The 21,879-nt window shown below is 41.4% G+C and overlaps 1 protein-coding gene across 1 annotated transcript in view; it reads left to right on the top strand.

Annotated features, from left to right (window-relative positions):
* FHAD1 (forkhead associated phosphopeptide binding domain 1) overlaps positions 1-21,879 on the top strand; it is a 175,882-nt gene that overhangs the window by 104,677 nt on the left and 49,326 nt on the right. The window contains exons 17-18 of the mRNA XM_069079619.1: positions 2,667-2,840; positions 4,383-4,608. Coding sequence (XP_068935720.1) covers positions 2,667-2,840; positions 4,383-4,608 — 400 coding nt within the window. The remainder of the gene's footprint in view (positions 1-2,666; positions 2,841-4,382; positions 4,609-21,879) is intronic.

Below are 21,879 nucleotides of genomic sequence, written 5' to 3'. Positions count from 1 at the left end.
CAAGTTCAACACACTATCCACTGTGCTGCTCAGCTGCTTCAATTTGTAATCTTAAAGAGTTGCCTGGGTTAAAAGAAGCTAAAAGACTTGAACTGGTTTCTGTGTCAGAGGTAAGACTCGAACACAGGACTTTCTAAGACCAAGGCTCCTTCTCTAGCCCTTTCAGCACTTTGCCTATAAGTAATTCTTATTCTTATTAATTAATTAATTATAATTTCTATTAGTTAATCATTCCAAGCTTTGTATAGGAATAGGTAGCATAGGCTGCATAGGTGACCTTGTACCAGCAAAGTAGTAACAGCAGTGTCTGAGTCAATCCTTTGACAGATTTCTTCAAATTACTTACCAGCACCATCAACATCTCTGCCACTCCCCCTCCCCCAAAAAAGCATTTACCAGAGGGTTAGCTGAGTCTGGAGCTTTCCCAGGTACATCCCAGAGGAAAGAAGGACAAATTACTTACCCCCTAATGGTTTACAGGCCACCACAGACACATCCTGACCTTGACATATGAAACAGAGCCAAGAATATCACAAAGGAAAAGGATAGACCAGAGGCAGCTTGACAAAGCAGATAGAAGACTGGGCCTTGGAGTTGGGAGGAGCTTGATTCAAGTCCTGCCACAGACACATACTGGCAAATCACTTACATTCTTAGATTACTCAGGCAACTCTTGATAAGAGTAGAGGGAGTTTTTATACTGGAAAGCACCTATCCCAGGTGTTTGATTACACCTGTGTCAGAGGGTGGTGGGTGTCAACAGTTCCAAGTGAAACCTGAATCAGATTAAAATATAATTGGGAGACATTGAAAATAAATAAATAAAAGTACAGTAAAAACATTTTGTTGTTGTTTAGTTATTTTCATGGCTGATTTTTCATGACCCTTTTGGGGTTTTCAGGGTAAAGATGCTAAAGTAGTTGGCCATTGCCTTCTCCAACTATTTTATAGATGAAGAAACTGAGGCAAACATAGTTAAGTGACTTGCCCAGGGTCACATAGCCAGTAAGTGTCTGAGACCAGAATGGAACTCAGGTCTTCCTGACTCCAGGCCTGGCACTGCACCACTTAGCAGTAAAACATAGATAATTGTAATATGTGGTTTTCTAAGTCAGTGTGCCTCCACAGAGATCCTTACAAAGGGTTTAGCCATCCTGTCTCTATCTGAGTCTGACACTGCTGCCCAACACCAATAGAATTATATCTGTGCCTGGCCCTGTGCTAAGTGCTTTACAAACATCAACTCATTTGATCCTTACAACAACCCTTTTGAGGTGAGGACTATTATTATCTCCATTTAACAGATGAGGAAACTGAGGCCAAGAGAAGTTAAGTTAAAACTTGTCCAGGGTCACACGGCATCTGAGGCCATATTTGAACTCAGGTCTTCCCATCTCCAAATCAAGCAGTCTAACCAATGCACTACCCAGCTCCCTAGAAAACAAGTTGGGGGGAAAGGGAGTGGTCAGACAACACTGAAGTGGGAGGTTTGAAGCAATAGGGGTTAAGTAACTTGCCCAGGGTCACATAGATAGTGTCTGAGGTCATATTTGAACTCAGATCCTCCTGACTCCAGACTAGTGCTCTATCCTCTGTGCCGCTTAGCTGCTCCCCCTTTTTTTTAAATTGGTGAGTCTGTCTCATCCCCCCACTGATGCAGTTTTTTCTTCCTTACTCCTGCTGTCCAGTTCTTATCTGTATCCTCCCTAGACAATCTGTTCAATGTCATGGAGGGAGGGAGGCCTTTTCTGGTTCTTGTGATGCCCCATGAAGAGCAGCAGGGTCTTTGGGCCATCAGTGTGTGCCTAACATTCATTAAGCTTTGTCTATAGCATTCCCTCAAATGCCAATCAATCGTCCTTAATATCCTTAATATGCTCCAGCTTCTTTAAGCTGACCACGCATCTTTCCTTTGTCCTTTGGTAAAGATCCCAGCGTTCCAAGATTCTCATCCATAAAGCAGTCTGGAAGAACACTGGTGTTGAAGAAACAGTCATTTATTGCAGGGAACAGTTTCCCAAAGACAACCCAAAGGGGCCTTTTAATTCAAGGCCCCCTTTGTTTTACATCTGGAGAGCTTACCTGAAATGTTTCTACTGATCGCTTGACTCAGTGGATTCCCTGTCCAGCTGCATTATAATCTAGGCCAGTGGTATCAGACTCAAACATAAAAGAGACCACTACATTATACATTATAGATACTCCCCTCCTGCTGTCTGCATAGGGACTTAGTTTTAAAATGTAATGTGTTCTTTGTTTTTATTGTATTTTCATTCATTTTGTCAAATATTTCCCAATTACATTTTAATCTGGTTAAGGCCACACTCTGGAGCACTGCACCAAGTGTGCAATCACAACACTTCTGATCTGGACAATGAGCATTCTTTATCCACTTGGTTTTTCTTGTGTGGATGGTTCGACCTTTGAGTGGCCGTGGAATTCATAAGTAATCTTTCCATTATTTTATTAACTAACTGAAAACAGCAAGATTCCTTCTCCCCATCCTTGGGCTTTGTTTGACCCTCTGTCATACTTGTCTGGCTTTGAAACTGAGCTATCTACATAAATAGATATTTATTTCTCAACACCACCTAAACAGAATAGGAAAAAAAAAAAAACAAATGCATTAGGTCTATGGTTCATTTGTTACTTGTTGTCTCCTCTAGGAAGTGGAGTCTAAATCCCAAGAAGGGGGAGTTTTAAGCTCTCACTTAAATGAGGCACTGACCATGGTGGAAGAAAGCCAGCGGACAAATTCTGAGGACCAGAAAGAAAAAGAATCCCTCGCTCTGAGTTTGAGCAAAGCCCTGGCGGAACTCAGCGAAGCCAGAAAGAAACAAGTAGGTTGCTCTGGCTGCAGAGAGGCTTCCTCAACGCTCTCTCTCCTGCTTCTCCTTCTACCTTTCCAACCAAACCTTCTTGGTCTCCCTGACTGAGTCTTCAAACTCACTCTCTTTCCAGTCACTGGGTCTCCACTCCTTACCTTTCTCAGCAAATGACATCCCACCTCCTGAGTCCACCATGAATGATTTTAAACAGTTTCTTTTTTATTATCCATTCATTCAGGACCATTGATTCCATTGGTATAGGGCGGCAGTTCTTAAAGTGTGATCTGGGGTCCCAGAGACCCCTTCAAGGGGGCAGTGAGGTCAAAGCTGTTTTCATAATAACACTGAGAGTGGTCTCTGTCAACTACCCGTGTTTCCCCGATAATAAGACCTATCCCGAAAATAAGCCCTCCCCTTACTGTGTAAGATTCCTCTAAAATAAGCCCTCCCCCGAAAATAAGCCCTATTGAGATTGCTACTGTAGTGAAGGTGATCCCCTGCTCTACACGCTATATTACAGTACCCTCTGTATGTACCGTTCCCCCCCCCCGCCCCGTGAAACGCACGCTGCGCTCTGAGCTGCATCCAATCAGAGCTGCAGCAGTGAGCGCATCATCCTGTTCTTCCCCAGTGATTTGCTTGCTGGCGCCATTGAGAGCAGTGCCGAGGAGGAGAGCTGAGGCAGGACAACATAAGCCCTCCCCTGAAAATAAGCCCTCTGGTGTTTTTCTTTCCAAAAAAATAATAAGACAGTGTCTTATTATCGGGGAAACACAGTAGCTAAAAAATTGTAAATTACAGATGAGTTTCCAGTCTGGGCTAGCAAAAGGAGTTCCCACATGGGCAGCTCCCACCACCATCTTCATTATCAGTCATAATCCTTATAATAACAAGCTTCCCTGTAGCATTTAGGGTTTGCAAAGCATATTATGAGTATTATCTCATTTGATCCTTACCACAGCCCTGGGAGGAAGGCGCTATTATTATCTCCATTTTATAGCTAAGGAAAATGAGACAGTCAAAGGGTTTCAATAACAGTCATAATATATAATAATAGCTAACATTTACATAGCACCTACCATGTGCCAGGCACTGAGCTATATGCTTCCCAATAATTCTCTCATTTGATCCTCACAATGACCCTAGGAGGTAGGGGCTGTTATTAAACCCATTTTACAGAGAAGGGAAATAAGGCAGAGGTTCTAAATGACTTGCCTAGGGTCACACAGCAATCAGGTATCTGATGCTGGATTTTAATTCAGGTCTTCTAGACTCTAGGTCCATTACTCTATCCACTGTGCCAACCTCATTAATGAAATAAAAATTCTGGCTAGATCCTACATTGAGAAGTCTCGGTCTAAGAAAAGCCACTTAAGGACCTAATGGTCTCCATGAAAGGATTCCAAAGTCCCCCTAGGCACAGAATATTAGGTAGAGAGTCAGAGTCCTTTTCATGTCACACCTTCATTTTTAGAGGTGAAACTGAGGCACGGTGGGATAAGTGAATCTTTCCACTGACCACCCTCCCTCTCCCCTTCCTTCCCCCCCCCTTAGATCCTTCTTGGGGAACAAATTTTGAAGCAGCAAGAAGCCTTCCAGATAGTGGAGGAGGAGAAAAACCTGCAGAAGAAAAACCTGGAGATGGAGATTATCCAGTACAAGGAGCAGGTCAGGCAGCATTCCCAAACCATCGTCACTCTGGAGGAGAGGCTACAGAAGTTGACCCAGCAGAACAAGGACATCGAACAGAAGATTGTGGACCTCAAGGAAAATATACCAGGTGAGCCATTCTCTCTTCAACTGAACAGGCTTTCATGAAGCACCGACTGTTCACCCAGGTGCTTGATGGCTCAGTGGATAGAGTGCCGGGTCTGGAGTCAGGAAGGCCTGAGTTCAAATCTGTGCTCAGACCCTTGCTAGTTGTATGACCTTGAGCAAGTCACTTAACCTCTGTCAGCCTGAATTTCCTCATCTGTAAAATGGGGACGATAGTAGCACCCATCTCCTAGGGTTTTGGTGAGGCTCAAATGAGATAATGTTTGTAAAAGTGCTTCGAACCAGGGCAGTCAGGTGGTGCAGTGGCACCAGCCCTGGAGTTAGGAGGACCAGAGTTCAAATGTGACCTCAGATACTTAGTAGTTGTGTGACCCTGGGCAAGTCACTTAACCCCACTTGCCTCCACAAACAACAACAAAAAAGTGCTTAGCACAGTGCCTGCCCATAGGAGGTGCAATATAAATGTTAACTATTAATATTATTATTATACAGAAATGAAAAATCATAAGTCTTTCTTTGTCTATGTGCACAGAGAAGCAAGGGCCAATGTAGAGTGTGATTGGGCAGTTGGGGGTGGGGAGCTACTAGAGAAAGATCTAGACAAAGTAATATGGGAAAATTTGAAGAATTAAGTGGTTGGAATCCCAGAAGTTTTCAGGGTGGAAGTGGCACCCTCAGCTGGGCCTTGAAGGTAGGGAAAGATTCCAGCAGGTAAAGATGAGAAGGAAGCCATCTGGAGGCAAGGGCATGGTCTGTACCAGTGTCCAAAAGTGGGACAGGTTGAGCTTAGGGAATGGCAAGTAGTTTCCTATGGCTGTAGCATAGTTTGTGAAGGGGGAGAATAGAATAAAAATATCCCTACTGCTTCAGGGCTTCTTTTGTTCAGAGCTGGCAAGCCAGGGAAGAGACATAGTATAAAAGATCATGAAATAAGACTGGACAAGTAGATTGAGTCAGACCATAGAGGGCCTTAAATGCCAGGATGACATTGGTATTTTTCCTAGACACCATGAACAGGACATCTCTGAAGGGTTACAAATCAGTAAGTGCTCTGGTCAAGACGCATGCATCACAAAACATTATGTCAGCCCATGTAGAGAATAGTTTGGAGAAGGGAGAACTGATTAGGAGGCCATTGAAGGAGCCCGGGTAAGAGGTCAGGAAAGCCTGAACCAAGATGTTGGTCATTATGAGTAGAAAAAATGAAATGGATGCAGGGGGGATAGAATCAACAGAAATTAGCAACTGTTTGGATGTGGGATGGGTTGATAGAATAGGGAGAAGACAAGAAAAGATGATCCTAAGGCTTTTAGCCTTGGTTACAGCATCTCTATCTTCAGCAGAGATAAGTAAGTTTGGAGAATGAGAAGGATTTGGAGAGATGTTGAATCCAGTTGAGTACATGTTGAACTTGAGGTGATGGGAGACCTTAAGATGGAGGTGTCCAGAAGGCAGTTGAGTTGGTAAGGCAGGATTATAGTTCAGGAGCAAGATTATAGATATAAATATATACATATATATATATATATATATATATATATCTGTGTATATGTATGTATATACACGCATATATATGTATGTGTGTGTGTGTGTGTACACACACACATACATACATACATACATACATACAGAAAGAGAGGGAAATTTACCGGCATGGAGATGATCGTTGGAGTGACAAGACCTGATCATATCAACAAGGCAGTATATAAAAGAGGGCCCAAGACTCCCATACTTATTGTGAGAGACAGTTGATAATCATTGGATTGTAGAACTAGAATTGGAAGGGACCTCAGAGGTCACTGATTGCGATCCCCCCATTTTATAGAGGAGGGAACTGAAGCCCACAAAGAGGAAATAATTTCATTAAGTTCACACAGTTAGGAAGGGATCCACCAAAGGAAACTGAGAAGTCATAAAGGCAAGTGGAAAACTAGGAGAGAATGGTTTCATGGAAGCCGAGGGCAAAGACACATAGCAGAGATGATGGGAGTAGTCCACAGTATCTAAAGCATCAGAGAAGTCAAGAAGGATGAGGACTGAGAAGGAATCTAGCTAAATTTAATTTAAAATTAAAATTAATTTAATTAAAATTAAAATCTAGCTAAAGCTGATGAAGTCTTGGGCCAGGAAGTGAAGACCATAGGGTGATACCCTCTGTTAGAGATGCTGGACTAAAGTTCAGGGGAGAAATGCTTAGGGAATTAAAAGGATGCCAGCAAAAAAGGAAGGCTCATAATTGCTGTGCTGCTGCTTGCATGCTCACCCATAAGAAAAAAACCAATGTGCTGTTTTTTTCCCCTGAAGGAGATCTTTCTTGTGATACCAGTTGTGTTCCAGTGGCACAACAATCTTAGGAGCTCTTTGTCACTACAAGTTATGAAGAAAAATGTCCCTAATGACTCAGGACATCTTTTGTACAGAACTGGAGAGCCGGAGAATAGACATAGGAGGAGAGAGCACTTTGGATGCCTGGGGCAACAGCGTGAAGAGGAATTATCTTTTCTGCCAAACACTCTGAGCATGGTGGCTTTTCTCTTCTGTCAACTGTTTGCTATTGTGGCAAATGCATTTTCAGAAACCAGATGAGATTCATCCCTCTCTTGAAAAAAGGCAAAAAGAAAGAAGAAACTATTGAAAGAAGAAACTATCGCCTAGGGAAGAATTCTTAATTAAAGAAGGGTTAAAGGTGATCATGAAAAAGAGAGTGGATAATTTTGACTATATACAATGTTTAAAAAAAAGAAAGAAAGAAAAGAAAAATTTTCACACAAACAAAATGCAACAAGGAAAGAAGGGAAAATGTCCATTGAAGGGAATATTTGCATCCAATTATCTGATAATAGTCTACTGTCTAAACATTTAGGGAATGGATGCCATTCCTCAAGAGATAAGTAGACAAAGAATATGAACAAAAAATTTTCAAACAAATTATGTTATCAACAACCGTTCAAAAAATTACTTCAAATCATTAATAAGAAAAATGCAGATTGAAGCATCATCTCTTTTGTTCCCTGAAAACTGGCAGATGACAGAAGACCAAAATAGTCAATGTTAGAAAGACGAGACATATTGTTGGAGTCATGAATTCGTCCAGTTGTTCTAGAAGTTTAGTTTAAAATTAAAAGAGAGAAGTGACTAAATTGATCGTATACTTTGACCCAAAGAGATCCTACTACTGATCATTGTCCCCCAAGGAGGTCACACACAGAGACAGATCCCTCCCCCCATGTTACATTCATACATTCATAGCAGCATTTTTGGTGTAGCAAAAAAAAAAAAAAACCCATTATACACAAAGTGTATGCCCATTGATTTAGGAATGACTGAATAAGCCATGGTATATAAATGTAATGGTCATAAGACATTACAAATAGAGAAGTACAGGAAGATTTCTATAAATGGATGCAGAGCAAAGCAAGCAGAACCAGGAGAACAATATACACAACTATAATAATGAAAACAAAGAGACCGATCGTGGTGTCAGAAAGCAGATTTGCAAACACAGCACTTTCCTTTTGGTATTCAGGTGGGGGAAACTATGGGAAGGGGATGCTGCATATATTACTGGTTTTCCTCAACTGTTTTTCTTTGTTACCAGAAGAACACTTACCGAATAGGAAGAATATATCCAGAAATGTCTGTGATGTAAAAAAAAAAGTCAATAAAATAATCTTTGTTATTTAAGAAATAATAAAAATAAAAACAAGAAGGAAAGAATCTCAGGTTTGGAGAATAACGAATGTGCCCAGTATCCATGAAGGCCATGCTAGTCTCATCTGAAGGCTGAGATCACTAGAAGTAGCTGGGAGAGGAATTGGGGCATCAGGACCCTACAATCAGACCTCTCATTTTGCCAATGTTCAATTGTTTAACTAAACAGGACTAACATAACATTACTTCTGCTGTGGTGATCAAGCATTGATAAGGACATGTCAAGTCAACAAGCATTTATTTTTTTCCCACTTAATAGTATTTTTTTCAAATTACATGCAAAAACAATTTTCAACATTCACTTTTTCAAGAATTTAAGTTCCAATTTTTTTCCTCCCTCTATCCTCTCCCCCCTCCCTAACATAGCATGCAGTCTGATGCAGGCTATACATATACAATCATATTAAACATATTTCCACATTAGTCATTCAACAAGCATTTATTAAGCACCTACTGGACTCCAAGTCCAACAACTCTATCATTTACTACCAGTATGACCTGGCAAGTCATTTCACTTCCCTGGGTCTCAGTTTCCTCGTCTGTAAAAACAGATCATACTCTTTGCATTGACATCAGAGAAAGATAGTGTGAATATAGTGCTTTGTAAATTTTAAATATTCTAGGAATGGGAGGGGCTATTATGCACATAAGGGGCAGTGTGGAAGCCAGAAAGACCTGGGTTCGAGTCCCATCTCTCATACACACTGACTCTATGACCCTGGACAAGTTATTTAAGTTGAGGCAGCTTCATGGTGCAGTGGTCAGAGCACTGGGCATAGAGTGAGGAAGACCTGATTTCAAATCTAGCCTCAGATGCTTACTAGCATTGTGACCCTGTTGGGCAAGTCACTTCATCTGTGTTTGCCTAATTTTTTTCATCTGTAAAATGGGGATAATAATAGCCCCAATCTCTCATAGTTCTCTTAAAGGAGATATTATTTGTGAAGCCCTTGGCATGGTGCCTAGCACATAGTAGGCACTGTATAGATGGTAGCTATAATAATGAGCATTATCATTATTAGGCAACTCAGCTGGGTGGTTCAGTGAATAGAGCACTGGACTTGGAATTAGGAAGACTCATATTCTTAAGTTCAGATCTGGCCTCAGACTTTTACTAACTGTGTGACCCTGGACATGTCACTTCACCCCTGTTTACCTCAGTTTCCTCATCTATAAAATGAGCTGGAGAAGGAAACAACAGACCACTCTAGTATCTTTGCCAAAAACCACCTCCCTCCCCACCCCACCCTCACATACCCCCCGCCGGCTAGGTGGTGCAGTAAATACAGAACCAGCCCTGGAGTCAGGAGGACCTGAGTTCAAATCCGGCCTCAGATGCTTAACACTTATTAGCCATGTGACCTCGGGCAAATCACTTAACCCCAATTGCCCTCCAAAAAACAAACAACGACAATGACAACAAAAAACCACCCCCCAAAAAAATCACAAAGAGTCAGACACATCTGAAATGACTCGACAACATTAATTCTTTAGAACACTAATTTGCTGAGATGGTGCCAGCCTTCATTGCTAGAGTTTCCTCACCAGGGAATTCCCAGTATCATAGGTATGGTCTTTTTTGGGGGGAGGGAGACAGTTGGGGTTAAGTGTCTTGCCTAAGGTCGAACTGCTAGTGTCTGAGGCCGAATTTGAACTCAGGTCCTCCTGAATCCAGGGCTAGTACTTTACCTACTGCACCACCCAGCTTCCCCACAGGTATAGTCTTCATCCTATTCTGCCCATGATTCATTCTTTTGTCTTGTGACTTTTGACCCCAGTGCCCAGCAGAATGCCCGATATACATGAAGTACTTAATAAATGTGCCTAGAGCAGTTGATTGATTGACTAGTAATTAGATCACTTGGTTACAATACTGTTTCTAAACCTTGGAGGCAGCAATTTTTTTTTCATTTAAATTTATTAGCAATTTTTTTAAACAAATCTACAAAACATTACCCCAAACCCTTTATGAGACAGACAAATTTATGCCATAATAAGAACAAAAGATTCAGTCAGAGGACCTGACTGGTCTGAAAACCCAGCTCTGCCTCCTACTGTGTGACCCTGGCTAAGTCACTTACGAGGCCTCATTTGTAGAGCTCCAGCTTCTCCCCTCCCTGCCTTCCCACTCTGAGTCCGTACATCTTCAATACATGCCATTGGTCACAAAGGGCAATGGGTGACAGAGTGGGAACAGAATGGCCCAAATTCACCTCCACTATGAGAAAAACAGAAATTATTTGCTGGTCCACAATTCATCTTTTCTCCTTTCTAACAATCCTGATAGCTATCATTTATGTAGCACTTTAATATTTGCAAAGTGTTTTACATATATTATCTCACTGATCCCCACAACAACTAGTAAGGGCTATTGTTATTCTCACTTTACGGATAAGGAAACTGAGGCAGACTCACCCAGACTCACACCACTAGTAAGGCAGAGTTTGAACTCAGGTCTTCCTGACTCTACATCCAGGGCTGTATCCATGGGACCACAAAATGGTATCTTTCTCAAGAAGTTTAGCAGCTCATTCCTTGGTTTCTCCTCTACTTCCCTGCCTTTGAACATGGGTACTTCAATATCCATGTTGTTATCTCTCAAACATCCCGATTTCCAAGAGCAGCAGCCTCCTCCTTTCCTTTCATTTCAGCCACACACAGTGACAGTCACACTCTAGTGTGGTGGCCCTGGGCAAGTTACTTAAAGTGGGCAACCTCTGCCTGCCTCAGTTTCCTCTTCTGTACAACAGGGATAATAATAGCACTACCTCCCAAGGTTGTTGTGAGGACAATAATGAGACAATAATGAGGTAAAGCACTGAACCCCCAAACTGAATCACTCCCATATTTTATTCTACTGCTAGAAAAATCATATGAAACAGAGATGTAAGAACAGTGATCCTGGAGTCAGAGGACCTGGATTCGAATTCTGCCTTTGATTCTTACAACCTGTGTGGCTTCGGGCAAGTCATCTAACCCCCAGAAGCTTCAGTTTCCTCGTCTGTAAAATGAAAGGATTGGATTCGATGACCTCTGTGGTCCCTTCTAGCCCTAGAGTTATGAGGCAACTGGGTAATGTAGCAGATATAATCAGGGAGACTTGAGTTCAAATCCCGTCTCTTACCCTGGGAAAGTACCTAAACTTCTATCTGCCTCAGTTTCCTCATCTGTAAAATAAGAATAATAATAGCCCCTACCTCCCAGGGTCATGGTGAGGATCAAATGAAATATTTCTGATGCTATATCTGTTGCTGAGTTGTTTTGGTCATGTCTGACTCTCCTTGATCCCACTGGGGGTTTTCTTGGCAAAGATACTGGGTTGGTTTGCCGTTTCATTCTCCAGCTCATTTTACTTTTTCTCTAGGGGCTGGCCCATACAGTCATTCCCTGTCCTTTCTAATTGTTCATCCCCTCTTTTTTTTCTTTCTTTCACTCACTCCTCAGCTCCTTGCCATCTGGTTTCTGACTTCAATACTCAGATGAAATCACTCCAACCTTTTAATTGCCAAACTTCCATCCTAATCTTTCCAGACCTTTCTGTAGCATTTGATACTGTCCACCACTCTCTTTTCCTGGATCCTCTCTTCTTTCTCACTTTTCAGACATTACTCTCACATGGATTGCCTCCTACCTCTCTGACCTCTCCTCAATCTTTTTGCTGGCTTATCATCCATATCATGTCCCCTAACTTTGGGTGTTCCCCACCGTTCTGTCCTGGTCTCCTTTCTCTTCTCTCTCTGTGTTCTCTCTTCATTGTTAATCTCATAAGCTTCCTCAGGATTAATGATGGATAGGACTCCCAGAACCATATATATAGCCCCAGTTTCTCCCCCAGGTTTCAGCTGCACATTGCCAATGGGTCGCTTCAAACTGGATGTCCCAGAGACATCTTTTTTTCCTTAATAGTATTTTTTCCAATGGCATGTAAAGATAGTTTTCAACATTCATTTTTTTTTTTGCTTTTTGGAGAGGGCAAGGTAGGGCAGTTGGGGTTAAGTGACTTGCCCAAGGTCACAGGCTAGTTTTGTGTCAAGTGTCTGAGGTCGGATTTGAACTCAGGTCTTCCTGACTCCAGGGCTGGTGCTCTGTCCACTACTCCACCTAGCCACCCCAAAGTGTGAGTTCAATTCTTTTTTTTTTTGGTCAACATTCATTTTTGTAAAATTTTGAGTTTCAAAATTTTCTCCCTGTCTCCCTTCCCTCCCTCCTCCCCAAGACAGCAAGCAATCTAATATAATCATGTTAAACATATTTCCACATTAGTCATGTTGTGAAAGAAGAATCATTGTAAAAAGGGAAAACCATGAGGAAAAAATAACAAAAAACAAAAAAAAAATACGAAAATAGCATGCTTTGATCTACATTCAGACTCCATAATTCTTTTTCTGGATGTAGTTAGCATGTTCCATCATGAGTCTTTTAGAATCATCTTTGTCATTACATTGCTGAGAACTAAGTGTAACAAGACTGACCATTGCACAATATTGCTATTACTATGTACAATATTCTCCTGGTCCTGTTCATTCCACTCAGCATCAATCCATGCAAGTCTTTCCAGGTTTTTCTGAAATCCACCTACTCTCCATTTCTTATAGCACAATAGTATTCCACTACATTTGTTTGCCACAACTTGTTCAGCCATTCCCCACTTGATGGGCATCCCTTCAATTTCCAATTCTTGGCCCCCTCAAAAAGGGCTGCTATAAATATTTTTGCACATGTGAGTCCTTTTCCCTTTTTTATCTTCTCTTTGGGATACAAACCTAGCAGTGGTATTGCTGAATGAAAGGGTTCCACAGTTTGGTTGCTCTTTCTGTCCCAGAGACCTATTAAACTCAATATGTCCAAAACTAAATTCATTATCTTTTCCATATGTCCTCATTTCTGTCAAAGGCTCCACCATTCTCCCAGTCTCCCAAGTTCTTAACCATGGTACTTCTCATTTTCCTTCTCCCTTTGTGTCCATCTCAGTTGCCAAATCTTGCTTTTTCTACCATTACAACATGCCTCACATCCAATCCCTTCTCTACCACCTTATATTAGGCCCTCATCACCTCTCACCTTCATTAGCAACAGTGTCCTAATTGGACTCAATGCTCCAAGTCTTTCCATGACAGTTCATCCTACACACTGCTGCCAAAGGAATTTTCCTTAAACACAGAACTAATCATGTGGCACCCATATTCAATCAATTCGAGTGGCTTCCTTTTACCTCTAGGATAAAACATAAGTTCTTCCGCTCAGCTTTTATACAATCTGGCCCCAACCTAAATGACTAGACTCATGGATATTATTCATCCTCCTACACTCTGGGATCTAGCCAGACTGACTTAAGCTATGTTATTCACATGCAACATTTCTTTTCCCATCTCCCTGCCTTCCCATTGGCCTTTCCCCCTTTCCTGGAATGTCCTCCTTCCTTACCTCTGCCTCACAGAGTCTCCCTCTTCCTTTACTATGCAGTTCAAGTCCCATCTCTAGTATGAAACCTCTCCTGACCCCCCACCCCCATTGTCAAAGCCCTCCTTACCAAGCTACCTTGTGTTTGACTGCTCTGTATACATACATTGTTTATTAACTTTACATTTCTGCAATATGTATACACACACATTATATATATATATACTTTGTGGCATTTAAAAAGGGTCAAGAGACATAATTTCTGTGTAATTTAACCATTTTACTAATAATGCCAGCATGTTTATTAATAAAAGGATGGTCATTTTGTCATCTCTCTTAGACCAAAGACCCCTCATGGTGGTAGGCTCACAGTTCTTATGCCTTTGGAAGAGCAGATATTCCTGAGGGTGGCAATCAACTCTGATTGGTTAACAATTAATGAGAGAATTGATACTATAATGAGAGAATGGGCTATATTACAATGAGGGTCTTGGAGTACATGACTTGGATCACCCAAATTTTGGTAAAAGAGACTTATCAATTTCCAAATCACCTGACAAAAGGAAGGATTCATATTTCCTCAGAACTATCTGAGCAAACACGATGAGCAGGAATGTCTCCATTAGCCCAGACTTAGAATTTCTTTTACTGTTGTTGGTTAGATTTCAGCCACCCTGACTGGGTAAATCTATGAGAAAGATTTCCCATACTGGCTGACTTCTGGATAAGGAAGTAGAAAAGGGGAAAAACCTTGGTTCTGATTCAGTAATTAGTTATTGACACGTGAGAAATAATCATTTCTCACATTTGTTGTTTCTCTCATTAGAAGGTAGGCTCATTTCTCTCATTTACTGCATCATTCATTATACAGTGCCTGTAATCCAAGTGCCAGGTACATAATCGGGCAATTGATAAACATGTAATTGATTGATTGTCTTTTTCCCTGCAGGTCTCCCCATCCTTAAAATAAAAACAAAAATTTTCTACCATTTAGCTCCACCATTCTCTCAAGTTATCTTATTCCTCTTCACAGACAAACTCCTAAAACTAAGAATGATAACTAGCATTTATATAGTGCTTTAAATTGCAAAGTGCTTTACATACGTTATCTCATTTAAATCCTCAGGCACTCATTACCTCCATTTCCTATTATCCCCATTAGTTTCCCAGTACTCTGTAATCTGGCTCCAAATATCAGTATTCAATTAAAACCACTCTCTCCCAAATGACCACAGATTTCTTAATCACTGCCCCTTCTCTGCAGTCCTCGTTTGTCTCTACTTCCCGGAAGCGTTTGACACTGTTGATCATGTTCTTGATTTGGACACTCTCTCCTCTATCGGTTTTTATGACTGCTCTCTCTTGCTTCTTCTCCTACCCATCTGTAAGGGTTATGGGATTTAAAGATCTCTATAGGCATTGTGAATATGGCATTGCTGATACACCATCCAGCAGCTCCTTCCCCCTCTTCTTTGCTGGATGATTGCACATGTCCCACCCCTAACTATGCTTAGAACCTGGAGCTCTGTCCAAGGTGCTCATTTCTTCTCTTTCTATACTCTTACTGATCTTATTTATCAGTTCTCACAGGTTTGAGTATCATCTCAAAATGGATGATTGTCAGATCCATAGCAAATATATGTGTGTCTGTATGTGTGTGTGTATGTAGATAGATAGATAGATAGATGATAGATAGATAGATAGATAGATAGATAGATAGATAGATAGATAGATAGATAGATAGATAGCAATTGGCTCTAGTCTCACTCTTCCCAGACTTGATTGACTGCATCTCCCCTTAAGGGTTCTTGGGATACCCCTGAGAGGTTGGGGAGTCTTTCTCTAATATTGTTAACTTGAATTCCCATTCTGATATCTTCCCACACAACACACTGTTAATCACCAATGACTGGACTCCAGCTCCATTTAATCAATAAACATTGATTAGCTTTCATAAAGAGATATTTATTTAGAAGATATAACAATAACAAAAATACAAATATTTTCCCCCAATACGGGAGGGGGGGCACATTGTCTCCCATACAGCTCAGTCTTTAGAAAGATCAGTTTCATACCTGACAGTTTCTATATAGCACTGATCCCTTCTCACCCCGCCCCAAAGTTTAGGTCCAAATGTAGGCATTAATGCTAGGTGAGTCCCTATCTTAGCTACTGATGAACTGTGTTACAAAGGCTGTTTCTTGCTCCTCTGAGCGTTAATGCTGAACTGATTGAAAAACCCAGTCTGAGATTTACTCCCAGACCTCTTTCTCCTATCTCATCATCTAAAACAAAGGAACATATTCTGAGAGCTACATGTCAGCCTCAGATGGGAAGGGCCCATGACCTCTCCTTTCCAGTACTGATTGTTTTCTCTCACCAGAGCATTGCCAGGCAGAAAATAAATCAGATCAAGAGAAGAAAGGAGTTCTGGTCCATTAGTCCCTTTTGCATGTGCCCCAAATTCCTGCTAGGAAGCTACTCAAAGACATTCTTTTTCGCTATATAATTAGCAGACTAGAACCAGTTACAGAATATCCACACACATTCTGAAGTCCACATGGGAATTGCATAGTCAAGCATTCTGTGAATGCTCATAAGGACTGGACTCATTGGTCAGTCCCCCATTACATATATAGCCAGCCCTATTCTTTCCCCTGCAATTCCAGTCTCACATAACCAGCTTCCCACTGGACATTGCCTGCTGGATGTCCCATAGATATCTCCACTCAGCAAGTCCAAACAGAACTCATTATCTTTCCCTGTTTTGTTTGAGGATGCCACCACCCTCCCTGTCACTCAGATTTGCAAACATGGATATGTCTTCAACTCTTCACACTCATTCACCTCCCACACCCAACTGCTTGCCAAATCTTGTCATTTTGTCATGCCCCCTTCTCTCTACTCACACAGCCACAAACATAGGGTAGGAGGGAATAGAACAATCCCTCATCATTCTCACCTGGACTATTGCAATCACCTTCTAACTTGCTTTCCTCCACCCAGTCTCTCCAACTCTGATCCATCCTCTATACAGCTACAGCTACCAAAGGGTCATTCCTAAAGCACAACTCTGACCACGTCATCTCCCTGCTCAAAAAGTTCCAGTGATGGGGAGGCTAGGTGGTGCAGTGAGTAAAGCACTGGCCCTGGAGTCAGGAGGACTCAAGTTCAGTTCCGGCCTCAGACGCTTAACACCTACACACACACACACACACACACACACACACACACACACACACACACACAAACCTAGCTGTGTAACCTTGGGCAAGTTACTTAACTCCAATTGCCCTCCAAAAGGCAAAAAAAAGTTCCAGTGATTCCCTGTTACTTCTCAGACAAATTCTTCCACTTGGATGTAAAGCCCTTCACACTCTAACACCAACCCACCTTTTCTAGTTTATTACACATTATTCCCCTCTGAGCACTCTACATTCTAGTCAAACTGGTTTGCTCTCTGCTCCTTCCATTCACCATTCCATCGCTCATCCCTGGGCCCCATGCCAGAAATATACTCCCTCCTCAGTGCAGGACACTGCAAAGAGCTCCAAAGTCACAGGACCTAGATTGAGTTCTCCTCTTGGACTTTGTTGTTGTTCAGTTGTTACCATTGTGTCCAACTCTGTGACCCCCTTCTTGCTGGGTGGAGGTTCTTGAAAATCCTGAAGTTTTTCACCATTTCCTTCCCCAGCTACTTTTACAGATGATGAAACTGAAACAAGAGCAGCTAGGTGGTGCAGTGTATAGAGTGCTGAGTCTGGAGTCAGGAAGACTCCACTTCCTGAGTTCAAATCTAGCCTCAGACACTTCCTAGGTGTGACCCTGGGCAAGTCACTTAACCCTGTTTGCCTCAGTTTCCTCATCTATCAAATGAGCTAGAGAACGAAATAGCAAACCACTCCAGTATCTTAGCCAAGCCACCCCAAAGTAGATATTCATCATTTTGAGGAATGGCTAAACCAATGGTGGTACATGAATGTGATGGAATATCACCGTACTATGAGAAATGAAAAATGTGATGACTACAGAGAAGACTGAGTAGATCATCACAACCTGATTCAGAGGGAAGAAAATAATATCCACAAGGACTTCAGCAATGGAATGGAAAGAATAAGCCCCAAACTGTCAAAGTGGGTGTTACAAAATGACAAAGGACAAGTGGGGCTAAAAACAGGAGAAGGGGGATACCATCTCCTTTGTACCTATGCTCCTTTGCAGAGCTGAGAGCTCCACAGTTTGGACATTGGACTTTTTTAGTGTATGGATCAGTTTTGCTGCTTTCTTTCTCTCTTTTTCCTTAAAAAGTATTATTTGTTATATGGGCTAACTTTCTATGAGAAGGGAGAGAGAGTTAATGGGAGAAATTTTGTAAAAAAAAAAGACTATATCAATAAAAAATTTATTTTAAAAAAAGATTCCCTACTTTCTACCAGTCTTTCAGCTCAATACTCCCTTCTCCGTGAGGTCCCCTTCTCTCAGTTACTAACACCTCACTCTATTATTTTGCATATATTTTCTATTTATTGTTTCTTTATGAAAGAATATAAACTCTCTGAGAGCAAGGACTATTTCATTTTTGTCTCTATGTCCCTTCCACCTAGCACAGTGCCTGACACACAGTCAACCTTTGATGAATGTTTGTTGTTGAACAGTCCTACTCCTGCTCTGACCATAACCCATCTTACACTCACTGGCCTGTTGTTTATATCCAGGTGGGGTTTCACCATCAAAACATATCTACTTCCCATAATTTTTCCCATTGCCTCATCCTCACAACCTGCTTCCACCAACAAATAGACTACACTGCCAGAAATAGTCCATATGGAGACAGGGCAGGATCAGCTTCCTTCCAATATAGCAACCCCACTCTCAGCTTCACCTATAACATGAATATGGTTGATAGAACTATGACTTCCATTCTAGGCCTGTATCCCAAAGAGATCATAAAAGTTGGAAAAGGACCCATATGTACAAAAATATTTATAGCAGCTCTTTTTGTGGTGGCAAAGAATTGGAAATCAAGGGGATGCCCATCAATTGGGGAATATCTGAACAAGTTGTGGTGTATGAATGTAATGGAATACTATTGTGCTATAAGAAATGAGCAGACGAACTTCACAATAATGTGGAGAGACTTTTATAAACTGATGCTGAGTGAGGGGAGCAGAACCAGGAGAATTTTGTACACAGTTACAGACACAACGTATCTGTTTGACAGACTAGACTCCCCTCAGCAATGCAAGGTTATACGACAACTCCAAAGAACGCATGATGGAAAAAGCTATCCACATCCAGAGAAAGAAACACAGTCTGAATGCAGACTGAAGCAAGCTACTTATTCTCTTTTTTGTTTTGTTTTGTTCCTTCTTTCACATCGTTCATTCCATTGGTTATAATTCTTTACAAGTTGGCTAATGTTTAATGTGAAGGTATATGTAGAACCTATATTGGATTACATAACACTATGGGGGAGAAAATTTGGAGCTCAAAAACTTGTGGAAGTGAATGTTGTAAGCTAATAGTAAATAATTTAAAAAAAAAACAAAAGAACTATAGGGGTGGAGTCAAGATGGCAGAGGAGAAATCGGACTTCCACACAGCTCCAGCTCCCATGTCCTCCAATTCATGTGAAAAATGACTCTAGACAAACTTTGGAGCTACAGAACACACAAAATGACACAGAGAAGCTAACCTCCGGCTGAGGACAACGCAGAAGGCTGGCAGGAAGGGTCCAGTGCAGTGCTCTGGGAGCCGACCCCAGCCCCACACAAGCCGAGATTCTAGCCTCAGGGCTGGCCTGACTAGCTGCCGGCTGGAGGGACTTCAGATCACCAGCAGCGGTGGCAGTTTACAGAATTATCAACCCATAGATGCAAAGGACAAAGTGAGAGGTCAGTGTAGTGTTGACTTTGGGACCTGGGAATTCGGAGTGCAATCTGGCCTTTGCACCCAGGGCAAGAAGTGGCTGAGGTGCCACCACTACGTGGCTGCTTCAGAGCTCCTGGTCTGCAGAGTGTAGGGGGGGGCAAGCAACCAGTCTAAGGGGTAATTGCTCTTGTTTTAACCTGCTTGGATCTGGATTGCTGTCTAGGGTGGAGTTCCTGGGGTATGTGAGCAGTCTGCCAAAGCTTGTGGAGGCTTCAGAGAGGGCACCCAACTAATACCTCCAGCATCTGCAAAAACCCCAGCATTTGGGATAAACCTCCTGTTTCTGGTAGCAGAATCCTACTGTGGCAAAAAGCCCAAAAGTCAAGTAATTGAGTGGCAACATGAGAAAGCAAAGGAAGCAAAACAAACAGAGCAACCCAACTTTACAATCCTATTTTGGGGACAGAAAGGATCAAAGCATGGAACAGGAAGAAGACAATGAAGTCAGAATTCCTGCACCAAAAGCTTCCAAAAAAAATATGAGCTGGTTACAGGCCACAAAGGAGCTTAAAAAGGATTTTGAAAATCAAATAAGAGAAGTGGAGGAAAAATTGGGAAGAGAAATGAGAATGATGTAAGAAAATTATTAAATGAGAGTTAACAACCTGACTGAAGAAAATAACACTTTAAAAAATAGACTAACTCAGATGGCAAAAGAGGCTCAAAAAGGCAATGAGGAGAAGAATACCTTAAAAAGCCAAATTTACCAGATGGAAAAAGAATCTCAAAAGCTCACGGAAGAGAATCATTCCTTCAGAATTAGACTGGAGCAAATGGAAGCTAGTGACTTTATGAGAAATCAAGATACTATTAAACAGATCCAAACAAATGAAAAAATAGAAGGCAATGTGAAATATCTCACTGATAAAACCACTGACCTAGAAAATAGATCCAGGAGAGATAATTTAAAAATTATTGGACTACCTGAAAGCCATGATCAAAAAAAGAACCTAGAAATCATCCTTCAAGAAATTCTCAAGGAAAATTGCCCTGAGCTTTTAGAACCAGAGGGCAAAATAGAAGTTGAAAGAGTCCGCCAATCACCTCCTGAAAAAGATCCCAAAAAGAAAACTCTTAGGAATATTATAGCCAGGTTCTGGAGTTCCCAGATCCAGGAGAAAATATTACAAGCAGCCAGGAAGAAACAATTTCAATATTGTGGAAACACAATCGGGATAATTCAGAACCTGGCAGCTTCTACATTAAGGGATTGATTGACTTGGAACATGATATTCTGGAGGTCAAAGGAGCTGGGATTAAAACCAAGAATCACCTACCCAGAAAAACTGAATATCATGTTTCAGGGGAAAATATGGACATTCAGTGGAATAGAGGGCTTTCAAACATTTTTGATGAAAAAACAAGAGTTGAATAGAAATGACATTCAGATGCAAGAAGCAAGAGAAGCTTGAGAAGGTAAACAAGGAAAACAAATCATAAGGAACTTATCAAAGTTGAACTACTTATATTCCTACATGGAAAAACTATAATTGTAACTTATGAAACTTTTCTCAGTACGAGAATAGTTGAAGGGAATAGAAATGTATATATATGTGTGTGTGTGTGTGTGTGTGTGTGTGTGTATGTATATATGTGTATATGTATACATACATATGTCTATATAGGAGGGTATATGGGCATATATATGTGTGTGTGTATGTGTACAGGTATAAATAGACAGAGGGCCAGGACCAACTGATTAAGAAGGGATGATACTTGAAAGGTGAAATTAAGAGGTGAGAGAGGAATATAATGAGAGGAGATGGGGAGAGACAGAATGGGGTAAATTATGAGAAGAGGCAAGGTAAAACTATTACAATGGAGGGGAAGAACAGGAAGGCAAAAGAGAATGGGTCAATCTTATTCTCATTGAATTTGGCTTAGGGAGGGAATGACATACACACTAAATAGGGTATCTCACCCTACAGGAGAGTAGGGGGGAAGGGGATGAGGGGGGATTATGGAGGGGAGGCCAGGTTGGGGGGGGAGGGAAGTTGGAAGCACATACTTTTGAAAAGGGACAGGGTAAAAGTACAGAATAGAACAAGTGGGGGGCAGGATAGGATGGAGGGAAATATAGTAATTCTTTCACAATATATCCACTATGGAAATGTTTTGCATAGCTACACATGTACAATTTATATAAATTGCTTATCTTCCCAGTGAGGGTGGGTGACGAGGGAGGAAGGGAAAGTATCTAGAATCCAAAGTTTTGAGATCAAATGTTTAAAAA

This window comes from Petaurus breviceps, unplaced genomic scaffold (genome assembly GCF_028583685.1).
Source record: "Petaurus breviceps papuanus isolate PSGF00001 unplaced genomic scaffold, PetGlider_PUasm1.0 91041, whole genome shotgun sequence".
Classification (NCBI taxonomy): Eukaryota; Metazoa; Chordata; class Mammalia; order Diprotodontia; family Petauridae; genus Petaurus; species Petaurus breviceps.
The sequence above is the reverse complement of the archived record's forward strand: the minus strand, read 5'-3'. Positions and strand labels throughout refer to the sequence as shown.